General features: G+C 31.4%; 1 protein-coding gene across 4 annotated transcripts; it reads left to right on the forward strand.

The window, feature by feature from the left end:
* The first annotated feature begins 1,477 nt into the window (after nt 1–1,477).
* LOC103851839 lies at nt 1,478–7,511 on the forward strand. 4 transcript variants are annotated; one of them, XM_018656923.2, is made up of 4 exons: nt 1,478–3,197; nt 4,109–4,319; nt 4,755–5,655; nt 6,158–7,511. In XM_018656923.2, the coding sequence occupies exons 2-4, from the start codon at nt 4,198–4,200 to the stop codon at nt 7,322–7,324; spliced, it is 2,190 nt and encodes a 729-aa protein (XP_018512439.1). In that variant the 5' UTR covers nt 1,478–3,197; nt 4,109–4,197; the 3' UTR covers nt 7,325–7,511. The 4 variants fall into 4 exon arrangements, with proteins under 4 accessions (XP_018512439.1, XP_009126955.1, XP_033140071.1 ...); XM_009128707.3 differs by lacking the exon at nt 1,478–3,197 and adding an exon at nt 3,238–3,505; XM_033284180.1 differs by lacking the exon at nt 1,478–3,197 and having other exon boundaries at nt 3,536–4,319.
* Nucleotides 7,512–16,406: the final 8,895 nt, after the last annotated feature.

A 16,406-nucleotide genomic window follows, 5' to 3' on the forward strand; every position in this document is an offset into this window, starting at 1 on the left:
ACGGCTGATTATAGAAGCTATGAATTTTTTTACTTAAAATTTATCAATTCATGTGGGGGAAGGAGAGAGATGGGACCTCGCATAACAAGTCCATAGGGCACGTGAAATATGAGTTATGAGGAAAATGATGTTTGACTAAAATCCTCATTTGTTTCGCCCTTTACGTTTCCACATAATGGAACCTCATCTTTTAGTGTTTTTCTTTCTCATCTTTTAGTTTTTATTCGTTTTCTTAATTTCTCTAATGATGTGATGATAAAAGGTAAATCTGTCTGCTAAGTGCGATAGCTAAAAAATCACATAACAAAGAACAATCATAAGGTATCTCCTAGTTTATACTTTATGGATCAATGATCATGCATGGTAAAAAACAGCTTATATTTGCCTTCAAATTAAGAGCTTAAGTTCTTAATGTTTTTAATCAAATTAAAAATGTGTTGCTAGTGTCAACACATAATTTATATAGCTATAAAAGATATATATGATGAAAATTGACTTGTTATGGTAGATGTGACAATTGTCGTTTGTCGTCATGATTTACTTACTTATGGATCCAGGTATTCAGGTCATGCAAGACGCAGCCAGAATCCACAGACCAAAGATCAGTACTCTGTAATTCTGTATAGATATTCTATCATTTCCAATCCTATATACTATCTACTGTAGAAAATAAATAAATAAATGTTTATGTCCTTTTTAGAACACAACCCAGCATCTGTCAAGCTTTTGAAGCATTGGATCCCTTTTTCCCAAGCTTCTGGTTTGCTCTCATTTTCAGATTTGGAAGCACACTGGACAACATATAGAGTCGTTGATTGCCATTTAGATAGAATCAGAACCAACTTTTTCATCTCTTTGATTCAAAATTCTTGGAGTATTTATATAATCTTGTTATGACTTGAGCGTCGGACAATCTTCTATGTTATCTCGAAAAATATTATGACCATTCGTTTGTTCTACATGTCATGTTGCTCCACCTGGCGACGTTGGTATACTTCGTTTTTGCGCTTTGGGCCTACGGTCATAGCTAGCTTCCATATCATTTCTGGGCGATAGGCATCACGTTGATCATTTTGTAACATTTCCTAATTGTGATATATAAAAAAGTTTAAAAAGATTGATTTGACTATTTATATCATCAAAGTTGACTTATTTTTTTCGTCACACATCTGTTTAGAACCCCAGAGTTAAGCGTGTCAGGACTGGAGTAGTGAAATGATTGGGAAGTGATTCGCGATACCGTGTGAGTGAGGTCATGTAGTAATTGCAGGGACAGTATACATGACTTTCGAACTTAGAAAATTAACGGACCGATCGTTAGAACGGGATGGAACCCACATGTTGAGAGAGCGAGCGTGGGTGGTCCATTAACCGTGGACGGTCGTGTCGTCTGCTTCCTTTATAATCTGATAAACTTCCAAAGACCTTCGTCCCAAAACTGATGTTAGCAGGGAAGAGGGGGGTCATATGACACCCCATAAATGTTAAGAAAATTTTATTTAAGCTTAGTTGTCATGTAGATTAAGTAGCTCTGATTGTTAAGTTTGCCTGTTGACTCCCCATAAATCCGGGTTCGATCCCTCCTTGATCCCATTTTATATTTAAATTTTTTCTTAAGTTATATATTGAACCCTCTTAAAACTAATGCTGGGTCCGCCACTGGATGTTAGTCAACCTATATATCTTAGCCATAATCTCATTTGCTCTCTAATAGTCAGAGTCATCGTCTTAAAAACGTTTAGTGTTTTTTTTGTTTGAAAATTTCGAGTAGATCGTCTATGTCAGCAAAACATTAATCTATCGTAAAATTTTAGTAACTTTAATGAAAAGTAGCATTATTAATTGTAGATTGAATCCTTAGAAATAACTACATTTTTGTATAAACACAATGATAGAAACCACTAAATATAAGACACAATAATATAACTGTGACTGGTGGCATGTAGTATTAGAGTTGACACAATAATATATGATTTGTAGTTCGATGTAACTTGCAGTAAAAAGTATGTGGTAAAAACGGTAAGTTTATGTGGTAAGTTTTGCAGTAAAAATAAAAGTTATCATTTTATTACAACTTATGACTGGTAACATTTTTGATGTATAAGTTGGAGTTTGAGTTATAAATAAAATAATTGAATATATAAACAGATAAATAGTAAATTTTTTATTAAGCTATTTTTTAAATAAATAAAAATAAAATTTATTTTAAATAAGTATAAAAAGTTTGAAAAATAATTTTCAGTATCTATTATTTTCTAAGTATTATAATAACTACTAATAATATTTATTCTATTATCAAGAATAAGTTAAATTTGTTTTTGTTTCTATAGTTATGTTAAAATAATTAAAATACTATAACTTCATATCATTTTAAATTTAACATATCAATTTTAAATTTACCTTACGATCTGTAGTTCCACCGCCGTCTTCAGCACCAGCACCAACATCATCAATATTTTTATAATTAGACATTTTCATCCAAAAAATAAACAAAAATTAATAAATAAAAAAAAAATATGTTTTGCACGTAAAGAAGAAGAAGATGGAAAAGCTCAACTTTAGCTTATTGATTTCTTCATTTTTGTAATAAAAAAATCAATTAAATTTGTAACTCAACTCCTAAAATATGAGATTTTGGTTGATGTAAATTTATGTTTTGAGTTAACAATTTTATAAAGGGTCTAAATCAAAGTTGTAACTTAATTACAACATATCTTAAATCAAATTTAAAATAAATAAAAAATATATATATCACAATGATTGGTAACATTTTTGAGTTAGAAACTTAACTCAAACTTAATCAACCTTACCACATGTCACCAATCAATAAATAGCAGCCTCTAGTGTTTCGTCCAGTTCAGGTTCAGAAGTGGAAGATGTTTTTTAATAGTTAGTAGGTCCAATGCATTTAAAATTCAAAACAGTTTAGGAATTCACACTGCTCACTTACAGACAGCGACGAGGAAAAAAAACTAAATATTTCTTTTCCTACTTTAACATTTTTTATCTTTACTTTTCAAAAACATTATATTATATTTACTTTACCTCATTATATTAAATAATTCGTGTATTTATTAGGAACCTGATACCACTTTGATTTGTTTAGTTGCGTGGTTCTTGTTCATCTCTTTCTCGCTCTAACAAAATCTTTACTTCTGCCAAGAAAACCATTTTTGAGATAATCAAATCCTCTACAGGTTTGTGTGTATTTTATTGATTTCATTTTCTGTGTTTGTTTGTTCATTGCTCTCTCTCTTTCTAAGAAAATCTTTTCTTCTGCCAAGAAACCATTTTTGAAATAATCAAATCCTCTAAAGCTTTGTGTGTATCTTAGTAATTATTTTCTGTGTTTATTTCTTTTATCACTTTTCTTTCTATGTATTTGTATTGTATCAACGATTTACAATTTCTTCTTCTTACTTTCCTTTGAATCTTTCTTGATTTTTATTTCAAAGATCTAACCTTATATTCTTTAACAGGTTTGCATGCCTTTTTATATAAATATGTAAGTTTTGGTATTGTATGATTCAAACTATCTTATGCTCGATCATAGCATTATAGAAATCGTTTGGTTTTTGGTGTTTGTTCTTAGTCTCTTAATTTTTCTTCCCAGATTCATTGTTAGATCTCATGTTTTGGTTATCTTTACATGTCTTTTCATGTCAATAGTTTCTAGAAAAATTCTCAATGATCTTTTGATCTATGATAACAAGATGCTTGTTCGAATTCCTCTGTGGATTTTCTACTATCTTGATCTATCAGTCTCTTGTTATGTTATCTTGAGTTTCATGTGATTCCTTGCATACAATAACACTCAAACTGATGTCTTGGGAGAAAATTGAAAATTTCCAGAATAAAAAATTAACTCTTTGAACTGTTCATGCTTGTTATTTCCTTCACCAATATTTCAAAAAATATCCCCCATTAATTCCTAATCTTCATTCTCTGTTTTCTGTCCTTCACATAAAATTATAATAATTTTCTGTTCAATAATAATGTTCTTTCCAGTTAGATATTCTCAAGTTTCTGGGTTTTACACTTTCCTCTTATGTGGTTTTCTATAAATTCAAAGAACATATTTAAAAAGCATTCCTTTTAGCTCTTGCAGGTTTCATATGTTCTCACAAGTTTTGATATTACAAGATCTGGTGTTATGTGGAATAGCAGGGAGGTGAATAGTAACACTGGAAGATTCAAATGTTCTTATCATCCACTGATGAAGGCTCTCCAAATAATCCATCATCTTCTTCCAGTTTCTTACATCTGACCAACTCTAGTCATGCGTTAGGTCAATCACATCTTTCCAGTTTCTCCATCAGGTAATCTTAAAGCTTCTTTGTCTTTATTTTCTTTTTCTTAGATTTTGTTTAATGAGGAGGAAGTCAAAAAAAATTATTCACCATTGTTTTAGACCAATCTTAAACTTTCTTGATGAGTCTGATCTTTTCTTCCCATCCATTCAATTTTTTTATTGGTCATATTCAAAACAATAAAAAAAAATTATCTTTCACCTTCTAGGATTTTGTGGAGCTTAAATGGTTTTGAGTGTTGACTAGTTCTTTATTTTTTTTCATATATTGGTTTTCTATGATCCTTTGGTCCATACCAAGTTGGTCTGAACAAGGCTGAGTATCATCATTGACACAAACTTTTCTTTGTTGTGTCTTGTCTCTCAGAAGTTTTTCTTCATAAAGTTTGTACATTCTTTTGTCTGGTTGTAACACTGATAAGAGTTGATAGTTTGGTTTTTGCAGAGACTATGCATTTAGTTACCGGACCAAAAACATTCAGAAAAGCTGGCCTTTTTCCTCAACAAGTTTGCAACTTTGTTTGAAACATGGCTTAACTGATCCATTGCCACCGTTTCAGCCTCTTGGCTCTGAAGCTAAGCTAAAAGTAATCCATGTTGAAGCGAGAATGTTAGAAAAACTTGGCTCCAAGCATGCATTAGCAGAGACTGAACAAGGCTTTTTGGTTAGTGGTTCAAAATCCAAAGTCCAAGTAGCTATCGTTAACAAGAATCCAAGAAAAAAATGTGGGTTAGTAGTGAAACATGGAGCTTGTGTGAATAGTGAATCAAAAGAAGCTCAGGGTTCTCTCTTTTCAGCTTCTGAATCTATGGGGTTTAGAGCTTGTCCTATCTGCAAAACCTTCTCGTCTGCTTCCAACACCACTTTGAATGCGCACATGGATCAGTGTCTGTCTGTTGACTCGGACCAGCAGCCAATGAGTAAGCATAGGAATAAGCCACGGTTGAAAGTTAAAACGTTGGTTGATATTTACGCTACTGCAAAAAGGTCAACATTAGAAGAACTTGATAAAAGAAACGGAACAAAGTGGTCTGTGGTTTCGAGCTACTCTAACCAGGTTGTCTCTGATAATAAGCATGAAGTGTCCAATAAAGTGAAAAAGAGGAGCGTGCTACGTGTCGGAAATGATGAAGATGGTGGCATTGGACCTGTTTACATTGATGCTGAGGGCCAAAAACTGCGGATTTTATCTGATTCACCAAGAAAGCATGTAGAAGATGTCAGTGAGAAGAAGTCTTCTAACAAAGGTCAAGGGAAAAGACTTCGGTTTAAGAAACATTACAAGCATTGTAAAGTAGTTCCTCAAAGTAGAATACTCACTGTTGGTGAAGGCAATGCTTCAGAGGTATGTCTTCTCATAGTTTTTCTTAGGCATGTGAGTTCGGGTAGTTCCAAAATTCGGATAGTTTGGATCAACCATAATCTTGCCCAAACGAAGAAAAAGATTTGGTTCGGTAATCGGGTAGTTTGGTTTTTAAAATTTTTACCCAAACTAACCAAAGCTTTTGGTTTCGATTATATTTCGGTTAAAACTTTGGTTAAATTTTGGTAATTTCGGTTAGTTCGGTTGCTTCGATTCAAAATTTTGGTTAATTAGGTTAGTTCGGATTAAAATTTGGATACAATTTTTTTTTTTAAAAACGAACTAACCAGTTATCAAACCAAACCGAAAACCAAGTTTTTTTGTATACCTGCCGAATCGAACCAAACTTCTCACAACCGAAATTTTGGTTCGATTTGGTTCAAAATCCTAGGCCTAGTTTTTCTGGTACCTTATGCATTTGCATGATACATTCTTGGTTCTTGAAGTAATACCAGATTTTTTAAGAAAGTTACTTGTATAGCAGATACCAGAGTATCAAAGAGGTTATTCTGAAGAATGTAGAGCCATGGAGAGGTCAGAAACTCCAGGTCCAAGCCAGCGTAGGATTCTCAGTCAGCGGATGGTAACAAGAAGTTGTCTTTCAAGGAATGAAAATAAGAAAGGGAGAAGCATTTCTGATTCATTGTCAGCAGATCCTCTTTTGATAAGAGGTCCACGTCATGCGAGTGTTGATTTATCCGAGACCGTTTCAACTTGTTTTAGGAGTCAAAACTCATGGAGAAGTTGTGGGGAGAGCCAAGTCTCTAGAAAGAGCACTAAAAGTCCCTTGAGATGTTCGATGCCTGTGGATAAGGTGTTTGCATCTGCTCCAAAGGGCTTTTTGAAGTTAAAGAAAGCTCGGTTGGATTTCTCTGAGAATGAAGATGAAGATTCAGGGAGATGGGAGTCTGAAATGACTCAAGAACGTGAACTGACAGATTATGATGATAATGAAGAAACAGATAAGGTGTTTCTAAGCTCGGATCCTTCAGTTGGTAGTGGTGAAGAGAATGATTATGAAGGCTGGGAAGTGACTGGTGATAACAAAGTAGATGATGATGATGACATGTTGTACCAAACCAATGATGCTGAGTTTGAAAGCTCATTCATGGAGGTTGATCTCATTCCCATTCCAGGACCTCCAGGTTCATTTCTACCGAGTCCTTGGGATATGGAAACTGATGCAACTGAAAATCATGTAAACTCTTCAGTTACCACAAGCCAGTTCCAATCTTCCCATGACCAGCTTGATCTCACTGACAGAAAATCGTCTGAATCACCTGAAACACAGACATTCAGAGACAATGATCAGTCATGTTGTTGCCAAAGGAAGGAGAATGTTTTTGAAGATACAACATTTGGGAAACCAGCACCACACATGAACCAACAAGATTTGGATCTATCGAGTAAGTCTGTGTCCAAGACTCCTTCAGTTTCCAACCCGGTGTTGCGGCTAATGGGAAAGGATTTGATGGTTATTAACCAAATAGAAGATACCTCACATGGAGATTCAAGTCTAATACCAACGTCACAGTTTCATGATCTCTCTAAAACCAAACAAGTGTTTCCTCCTGTCCATCTTCTTCATGGTCCTTATGGTGCAGATAGTTCGTATTTGGACAGCACCACAAGCTTTTACAACATTCCATGAAAAATTATATCAAGACCTCTACTTATATTTCCAAGCATCTACATTCCATGACAATTCTGTTCCTCTCCAGCAAACTTCATATGTTTGAAAGATTTTAAGAAGTTTTCTTATCAACCATTCAACCTCAAGATTTTGTGATTCTCTTATAATTAACGACTAGATTAAGACTTGGTCATTTGGCAAACTATTTTATGTATTATATGTTTTTACATATTATAAAATAATAAATATATATTAAATAATTAAAGTTAGTAACTATTATATATATATAATTAAATTGGCGTAAACATATAAATTAATTTTATTAACCCAAAAAACAATTTTTTTATGAGAAAATTTGCCAAATGATCAAGTTTGGAATACAAAAGTCAGTAGCATTGATTTTAACATTGAATCGGTTACACCCTTTCTTTTGGTAAGTACCCGGTGAAAAAAGAAGAGTGTTGATGACCTCGTCATGGTCATGAATAAAACACAATTATTACAATTTCATCACATAACGGAATCCACATCAAATATTTATTTACCACATACTTATTTATATAATATGCAACTTATGATAGTGTAAAATAATATGAAAAATTATTTTAGTGTTGATAAACATATATTTATACAAAATCGATGAATTGGAACATTGTATACAAACTAAAACACAAATGAATTAAAATATAATATATAGTGTAGTACAAGTTAATCAAATTATCTAACAACTGTGAAGTTAACATAAACTTTAAATCTAAATATACCCTAAAACCAAATAGAATGAAACAAAATAAATAACGCAATACATGTTGGTGAAATAACGAAATGTATATCATTGCATGGAAGAATTTAATGATAACCTCAATCTTAATCCCACCTACCCAATACTAAACCCTAAACTCTAATCACTAAATCTAAATATAATTTTTTTTTTAAATAGTAAATAATATTATATAATATTAAACTATTTTATGTAATATTAAATTTATATAAATTATTTATTGTAATAATATACTTTTAAATATAAATTATAATCATTGTAAACATAATAACTGCATGGAAGACTTAAATGCTCAATTCCATATCATCAAAATAGTATATGACACCACCACTATCTTTTTTTTTTCCCGTCTGATTTTCATTTTCATTGATAGCAAAGGAAAGATACAAGATGGAACACTAAAGCCGGCGGAGCACATGACCTTCCCCGGAAACTAAACCCCAACAGGAACAAGGGGACCAAGAGCCCAAAACACACGGGCAACATACCAACATAGAAATATAAACAAATCCACATACTCCTTCAAATAACCCATAACCAAATCAATAGATGCAAGAGCACTGACTTAGAAAACTCTATGACTAGCCGGATATCATGCAATGAACTAAGCACAAGAACACGCAACGTAGAAGACTTCTTCGTGAAGAGCAGAGACCTCATCTGAACTACTTGTTCACGATTACAACACCGAACCACATCGATATCATCTGAACCACAAGTTCACGATGACAACCAACAAAACCCTACGCCAATACCAAGGCAGAAACCAGGAAAACCAGCAATCGAAAGAATCCTCAACTCCAACGCACCTTCGTCTTGAAGCTTTCGCACCTCAGCCTCAGTATATTGCTTCACAAAAGGAAGCCACCGAGGACAAACAGAGAGCAAAAGCAGACCAGGAAGTTCACTTATTAACAGGGCGAGAGGAAGACCACTTCGAAACCGGTAGATGAGAAGGTAACCTTGAACCTACTGCATCATAAAAACCAGAACCTTCACCAGCTCAACACACACCTCCACGTCACTGATACACCGTTGCTAAATCAAAGCCCAACTAAGCCACACTCTCAAAACCGAGAGATAAGATCCGGATTCAACCTCTATCAAGCTGTCTCGACACCACTAGAGAAAGGCTGAAGACACAGCCACTGCAAAACAGGAGAGCCACCAAAGCTTGAAACTTTACCTAGATTGGAGTCTCAGACGGAGGCCGGAGAAAGGTGCAATCGTATACACCACCGGCAGACACCCTTCCACACTTCCAGATCTCCGTAAAGTTCCATGGATCTGAGAGAACAAGAGCTCTTCCAACTGCTTTCAGTACACCGGGTAAAGGAGACGACTTTAAGAGAAGGAGAAGGAGTGAACAGACAAGAACAAGGACACATGACGACTTCAAGGACTAGATCCGGCGACCGCGAGAGGCGGCGGCCGCCAGATTAGGGTTTCACCACGAGAGCTTTTCTTTCTCCAAGGAGAGTAAGACTTCACTAAATGATTTGCTTTTGACACCACCACTATCTTAATCCCTACAATCTAGATAATAAATATTATCCCAGCCCCATCCAAACCTTTAAATACTAAACCCAAAACCTTAATCAGTAAACCCTAAACCTAAATATAAACCATAAACTCAAATAAAAACCCTAAACCTAAATAGAATGAAGCATAATACATATTAGTGCAATTATGAAATATCTATAATTGCAAAGACAAAGTTAATGTTGACATCGACCATACATTTTCACATTCTAATACTAAACTCTAAATCCAAATATAAACTCTAAATCCAAATATCAAAATCTAAAAAGTACATTAATATTATATAATATTTAACTATATTATATCTATTAAACTATACAATATACATCATAGTACAATTTTACTGATTAAAAACCATGTAACGATAGTTAAAACTTAAAAAAATTACAAACTATATTTCTAAAGAAATAGAACACTTTTTACTAATCGTCAAATAAAATAGAACATAATAAAATAGTATAGTAACAAAATATATCGCATTACATAAAATGAATAGAACAAACATAATATATATTGTTTTACATTTCTATTATATATACGAGTTAACATCATGAATCTGCTTTCTATATAGATATATGGTTGAAATCATGTGAGGTCGTCAAGATCATAGCCACCGTCATGACATACATTATGTATACGCAATTCATTTTCTTTATTATACACCTAATAAACTTCTGTTGAGTATAAACAATGTCAACAAAAATTAGATGGAGAAATATATTATATATAACAACTAAAACGCGAGTTGCATTTGGCCTTGATGAGCTGTTTTCTTGTTACAAGCAATTTTAAATAAAATAGGGAGAATATATTAGTGAAAAATGAATCATATGTATATCCATATATATATATATATATATATATATATATGAGTACAACCACAACGGCTATATAGACTTGCATGCGCATTTTCAAAATCATTTGCTCATTATCATATGCTTCTGATCACTCTTCTTTTGTTTTGCATTTTAGCTGATCACATATTACATTTGTGTATTATGTATTCACAGAATGACTCATTTACAAATATATAATATATGCTCGTAACAAGAAAATGGTTGGATGTGATATGAATACTGGACGTGGATATAATGGAGCGAATAAACGAAAATTTGCCAACCATGCATGACCTGCGCACAAGCTAATAAATGTATTGATTACGACCTAATAATTTTAAAGCAAATTTTTTCATTAGCAAATATATATCAAGGTCGTGTTATTCAAATAGTGATTTTAAATTAATTATTATTGTCTTATAATCTATCAGATATTAAAATTTTAAAATACTTTTAAGTTGACAGATTCTAAAATCTCTCCAATATACATTGGATTTTGAGTTTAACTATTTGTTCATGACCCTCTATAAAAATGATTTGAAATCAATCCAAAATACAAAAAAATAAAAATCATAAAAGTTGAATAACACAAAATCTTAAAACTTGGATTTAAATCATTAATTAAATAACACTAGATTTTAAAATAAAATTTATAATCATTATTTGAATAACAACAGATTGTGTTTAAATTTAAATTCCATTAAAATACGTGATTGAATAACACCATCTAAATCTATTTATTAATTTAAAAATTTATTTTTATCTACTATACAAAAGTTTATGTTGGACCAAGTCTAGATTATTATTAATATGTTTTATTTGGTATTTTATCTTAATCAATCAAAATCCAGTTTATTAAATAAAACATGATATTTGAAATATATTTTCCCAAAATCTACTCTTTGAAATTCAAAACAGTCAAAAAGTAAACAAAATATTATTGCTTTAGCTATTAAATCCTATAAATATGGTTTACATTTTATTTTTGTATAGATATCCAAAAGATATTTCAAGACGAATGACAAATGTATTGTCTAGTGAATATAACGTGTTACGCGTCACACTAAATACAAAGTATTATACTAAACTCCAATTATTAACATAAAATACATTTGTCAAAAAATAATGTGGAGCCAAAACCAACATTATCAACATAAAAACCTTAACATTTGTAATATTTTTTTGTCGATTGAAAAACTAAAAACATATTCCGCATTAAAACGCGGGTAATATCCTAGTTTGAATTAAAACTATGTTTATAGAGAGATACGACACTAGCTATTGAAGGTTCTTTGTTTTTCTAAAATTTGAGGAATGGTGTTATTCAAAAGACAACTTGTTTTAGAATGCCACTATAATTACAACTTGTTTGTCACAACATTTGACCGTTTGGAAAAAGTTATTGTCATGAAAATCCCTTTAAAATTTAGAAGACTAGTTGAAAAAATTGCATGTCAACATTTACGAGCATTTATATTTAATGGAAAAATCATGTATGCCTCATTTGATAGATTTAAGCTTCTGTAAGACCGAATATATATATATATATACATATATATATATATATATATAATAACATTACATATATGCATGAATTTTCTGAAAAAAATTGTATCAGATTTTCATTTTGTATATACTTCAATAATTGGCGGCGACAAAATAATGTGAATATTAGGTTGTTATCTAACTTTTCTTTTTTTAGAAAAATTGTTATCTAACTAACTTCTGTTGAGAGAATTTTTGATCTTCAGTGTAAAAAGTACAATATATTTTTAAACAATGTAAGAAATTAATATATTCATCTAAATAAATGAATTTATTTACTTTTTAAAATTATTATTTTCTAGAAGAAAAATAGTAATCTTTATTTTTTTTAAATATAGATAAATATCATATATGTATAAGCAAATATAATTTGTGTGAAATATATAAAAGTGTATCGGATACATGATAATAGAATATGCGTCAGAAACATTATTTTACAATTTTGTGCAAAGTTGAATAAACACCATCTATTTATTTTGTAGAAAACATTTCCTACTCATATTTATATGCATCTAAACATATCTAAAATATAAATTGTGACCTTGGGGATGTGTATCAGCCGTCGGGTTGTGGTTTGGGGATAATACTCGTATAATCTTCGGCTTTGTAACTCTTCTTAGTCACTGCCGTCTTAACCAATATAATAATCTTGTAGGAAACACAAAATATGTATCATTTTATAAATATTTTATATATTTTTCTTCGCGGTATTTCTTTTAACTTGAACTCCAAAATTTGAAACCAGTGTTTTGAAAACTGGATCGGCTAGACCAGACCGGTCGGTCGGACCGTGACTCGGCCATCTATTCGATTCTGGGTTATATTAAAAACCGAATTTGAGTTAAATTGGCAAACTTGATCAAAAACTGGTAAAACTCGCTAAAACCAATGATCAAGATTGATACTAAAATCCTATTTTTTCAAACTCAAGTATTTTTTTTAAACTGAAAATTTTGAACATATTTCATAAAAAATTCTTATTGTTTTCTAAGTATCTATCTAAATAAATTATTTTCGTTATTTTACATTATTTTGAAAATTTTAATTTTTGTTTTCATTTTTTTTAGATTCTAATAATTATATAAAATTTTATAAAAATAATTTTATGCCATACATATAATAGTTACTTAATATAAAATTTAATTAAAATTTAAAACCCAGTTGGACCGGTCCAACCATTGATCTAGTTATAATGCCGAATCAACGTCTGGTCTGATTTTCAAAGCACTACGTGAAACAAATAGAACAAAATATCTCAAAACTAATGGTAAATATACATATTTTTTTATTGTTTTGTCTTGTAATAAATAAATTAAGTTTACTTAATTATGAGTCTTTTTGATAATTTAACAGATTAAAATGAACCTTTAAAACAACACAAATTTTTTTTGGACCATGGACCCATGGCAAATGCCCATGTTGCCATGGATAAGAGTCGGGGCTGCTCTTAGTTTGTTATTAACAAAAACCTAAAATGAAAAAAAAAACTAGCAAATCCTGTAAAATAAAATTTTATTTATTTTACAGTTATATTCATTATTTTGTTTTGTTTGCGTATCATTTCTAGCATTTATGGCTTGGAATAGTAACCAGCTTCCCGCTCCGCCCCGTAGTTAACAGTAACAAAAATCTCTATATATATCCTATATCTATACATTTTTATAATTGTTAGAACCGCACCGCAATTAAACCACTTGTCCCGCAACGCTCAATCTGTTGTTACCATTCGGTGCCTATGTTGTTCAAACCGGGTCCACTTAAATAACATTTTAGCGGGATTTTTTATTTTGGCGTGAAGATCTCAAATTAAACAAGAGAGAAACATTGGTTTTGGTCTGCCTTTACACCATCTATAATAGTTTACTTTATTTTTCACTTTAAAATAGAATAATTCTATAATAGAGTTTGAGTTTGCTCCAATAGACCTGAGATTTTTATTTGAGATTCGGATTCGATTTGAGATTCGGATTCGATCCGAGATTCGATCCGGATTCGATCCGAAAATCCGGATATCCGGAGGAGCCAAATCCGGATATTCGGAGGAGTCAAATCCGGATCCGGATAGTAAAATGTTAGATCCGTCAAAGTCGGATCCGGATATCTTAATTTTTTAGTCCGAATATCCGGATCTGTAAATTTTATTAATAAATATTTCAAAAATAGTAATATCTATATATAAAAATTAATTTTATTTAATATATTTTCATTTTTATAATAGTATATATAAATTTTATGTAAAATATGTAATATTATACATAGAAATAATTAAAAACATTATATATTTTTTAAAAAATATTGTTAATATTTTTTATATATGAATATTATTTTTATTTATTTTAAGGATCCAAATCCTGATCCGGATATCCGTCGGATATTACAATTTTTAGAAAGATATCCGAGAACCTCGGATCCGGATAAAGATAGTAAAATTATGGATCCGGTGGATAATGATCCTGATCCGGATATCTTAAAATTGTTCGGATACCTGATCCGTCCCAGATCTATGCTCTAATAGTACTTTATTTTAGAGTAGAAAATAAAGTGATGAACAAAAAAACAAGTTACTCTATATGTGGAGTAAACTTATTTTTCACTCTATTATATAGTGAAAATAAAATATATCAAAGCAATTTTAATCTATACATTATTTTAGAGTGAAAAATAGATCGGTGATATCTTTGCATAACTAAAAATAATTATTGGTCTACGCATATTTAGAAAAGAGCACCCACATGATACACGACTTTACTATACTTTAATTTGGTGGGGAACTCGTTGCCATTAAGGTAGTTTTTTCTTCAAGCCATTAAGTTAATACTTAACATGTTAAACTAACCCTTTTTTTGCAACATCATGTTTAACTAACTTGACGCTAACATAAGAAATAATTTAATGATTAGCCGTCTAAGAGCATCTTCAATGTAAAACTCCATTTTTTCCTCCAAAATGAAGTAAAAGTGAAAATAGAGTAAAATTGCTCCAACCCTACTCCATTTCCCACTCTATTATGGAGTGATGAACAAACAAAAAATAAACTACTCCATTTATGGAGTAAATTTCATTATGGAGTGAAATATGGAGTTGAGTTGGAGCATTTCTTACTTCATATCTACTTTTACTCCATTTTAGAGGAAAAAATGGAGTTAGGATGGAGATGCCCTAAGAGAGTAATAACTTAGAAAAGGAGAAACAAGTAGCTTTACTTCGGTCATGAGTTTTTTTTTTTTCTGTCATGAGTTACACACTATATATCTTTTGTAACTTGATAGTCCATACTATAAAAATTGGATTTGTATCCAACTGGTCATGAGGAATATCCAAATAATTATTGAATTATTTTGCTCCGTTGAAGTAATGTAATTTTTGCGTATATGCTGTTGAAAGTTGCCATGGAAAATTCCGACTGCGAGTATTAATGGCAGTTATAAAAAAAAAAAGTATTAATGGCAGCTACAAAAAGAGAGAAATAGTATGCTACTGTAGCTTTGACTTGGTCATATGGATATAAAACGTGTAACTCGTCGCCATCGATCGGTGCTAATATATCATAAACTTAGAATTAGAACCAGACTCCAAGTATGTGTTACAAAAAAAAAAGAACTAAACTCCTACATAAGTTGATATAATTAGTTTGATGAATATTTTACATTTTGATTTGTCGAGTTTGTTACTAAGTCGAGGATTTAAACATATTAGGTCGTTTTCATCTATTTGGAGAGCTAGATTAATTAATAATCAAGATACACAATAATCAAAATAGTGATATCTCATATATACATTAAAGTTACATCGATGGGATTACACACGCCCATATATTTGGAGATGTTAGAATGCGCTTTCTTCCATGTGTGATGATTAACTGATGACAATAGGTAAAACATCTTGTTTTTGGTACCATATATGGCCTAGACACCCGAATATATACATAAAAAATATTTGGTTTGGTTTGGTCAGAATTGAATTTTAGACTAATAAGTCTTCTAGCACACATGGACTCAATGAATCCATCTTTTACCGCATATAATATTGTGACATTTTATCCTACATGAGCGTCGCCACAACTAAAAACATTGAGATTGCGATCACGCGAAGCATAGGCTAAATCCGAATCAGACTTTGATTTAGTTCTCCACATTAAGATATGTATCATATATAGTATTGTATATGTATATATATATATATATATATATATATATATATATATATGTACAAGTGACGTCGTGTACCGTATGAAAGAAATAGTTTAAAAGATTGTGCACATGCATGCATACATGACACACTACGATTTGGGCTAATCTCTTCCGTCCACGTCAAATGGACATATCGAGTTATCGACTATTTTGTAGACACTACTTTGGCATATTCACATATACTTGTTTAGTATATTTCTGCGTTC

This window comes from Brassica rapa, chromosome A02 (assembly GCF_000309985.2).
Source record: "Brassica rapa cultivar Chiifu-401-42 chromosome A02, CAAS_Brap_v3.01, whole genome shotgun sequence".
Lineage (NCBI taxonomy): Eukaryota > Viridiplantae > Streptophyta > Magnoliopsida > Brassicales > Brassicaceae > Brassica > Brassica rapa.

Excerpts from the sequence above, each read along its gene's own strand:
- LOC103851839 (XM_018656923.2), top strand. The coding sequence starts at position 4,198 with ATGTTCTTATCATCCACTGATGAAGGCTCTCCAAATAATCCATCATCT. Across the intron at positions 4,320-4,754 it reads CTTTCCAGTTTCTCCATCAG|AGACTATGCATTTAGTTACC; the intron begins GTAATCTTAAAG and ends TGGTTTTTGCAG. Across the intron at positions 5,656-6,157 it reads GTGAAGGCAATGCTTCAGAG|ATACCAGAGTATCAAAGAGG; the intron begins GTATGTCTTCTC and ends CTTGTATAGCAG.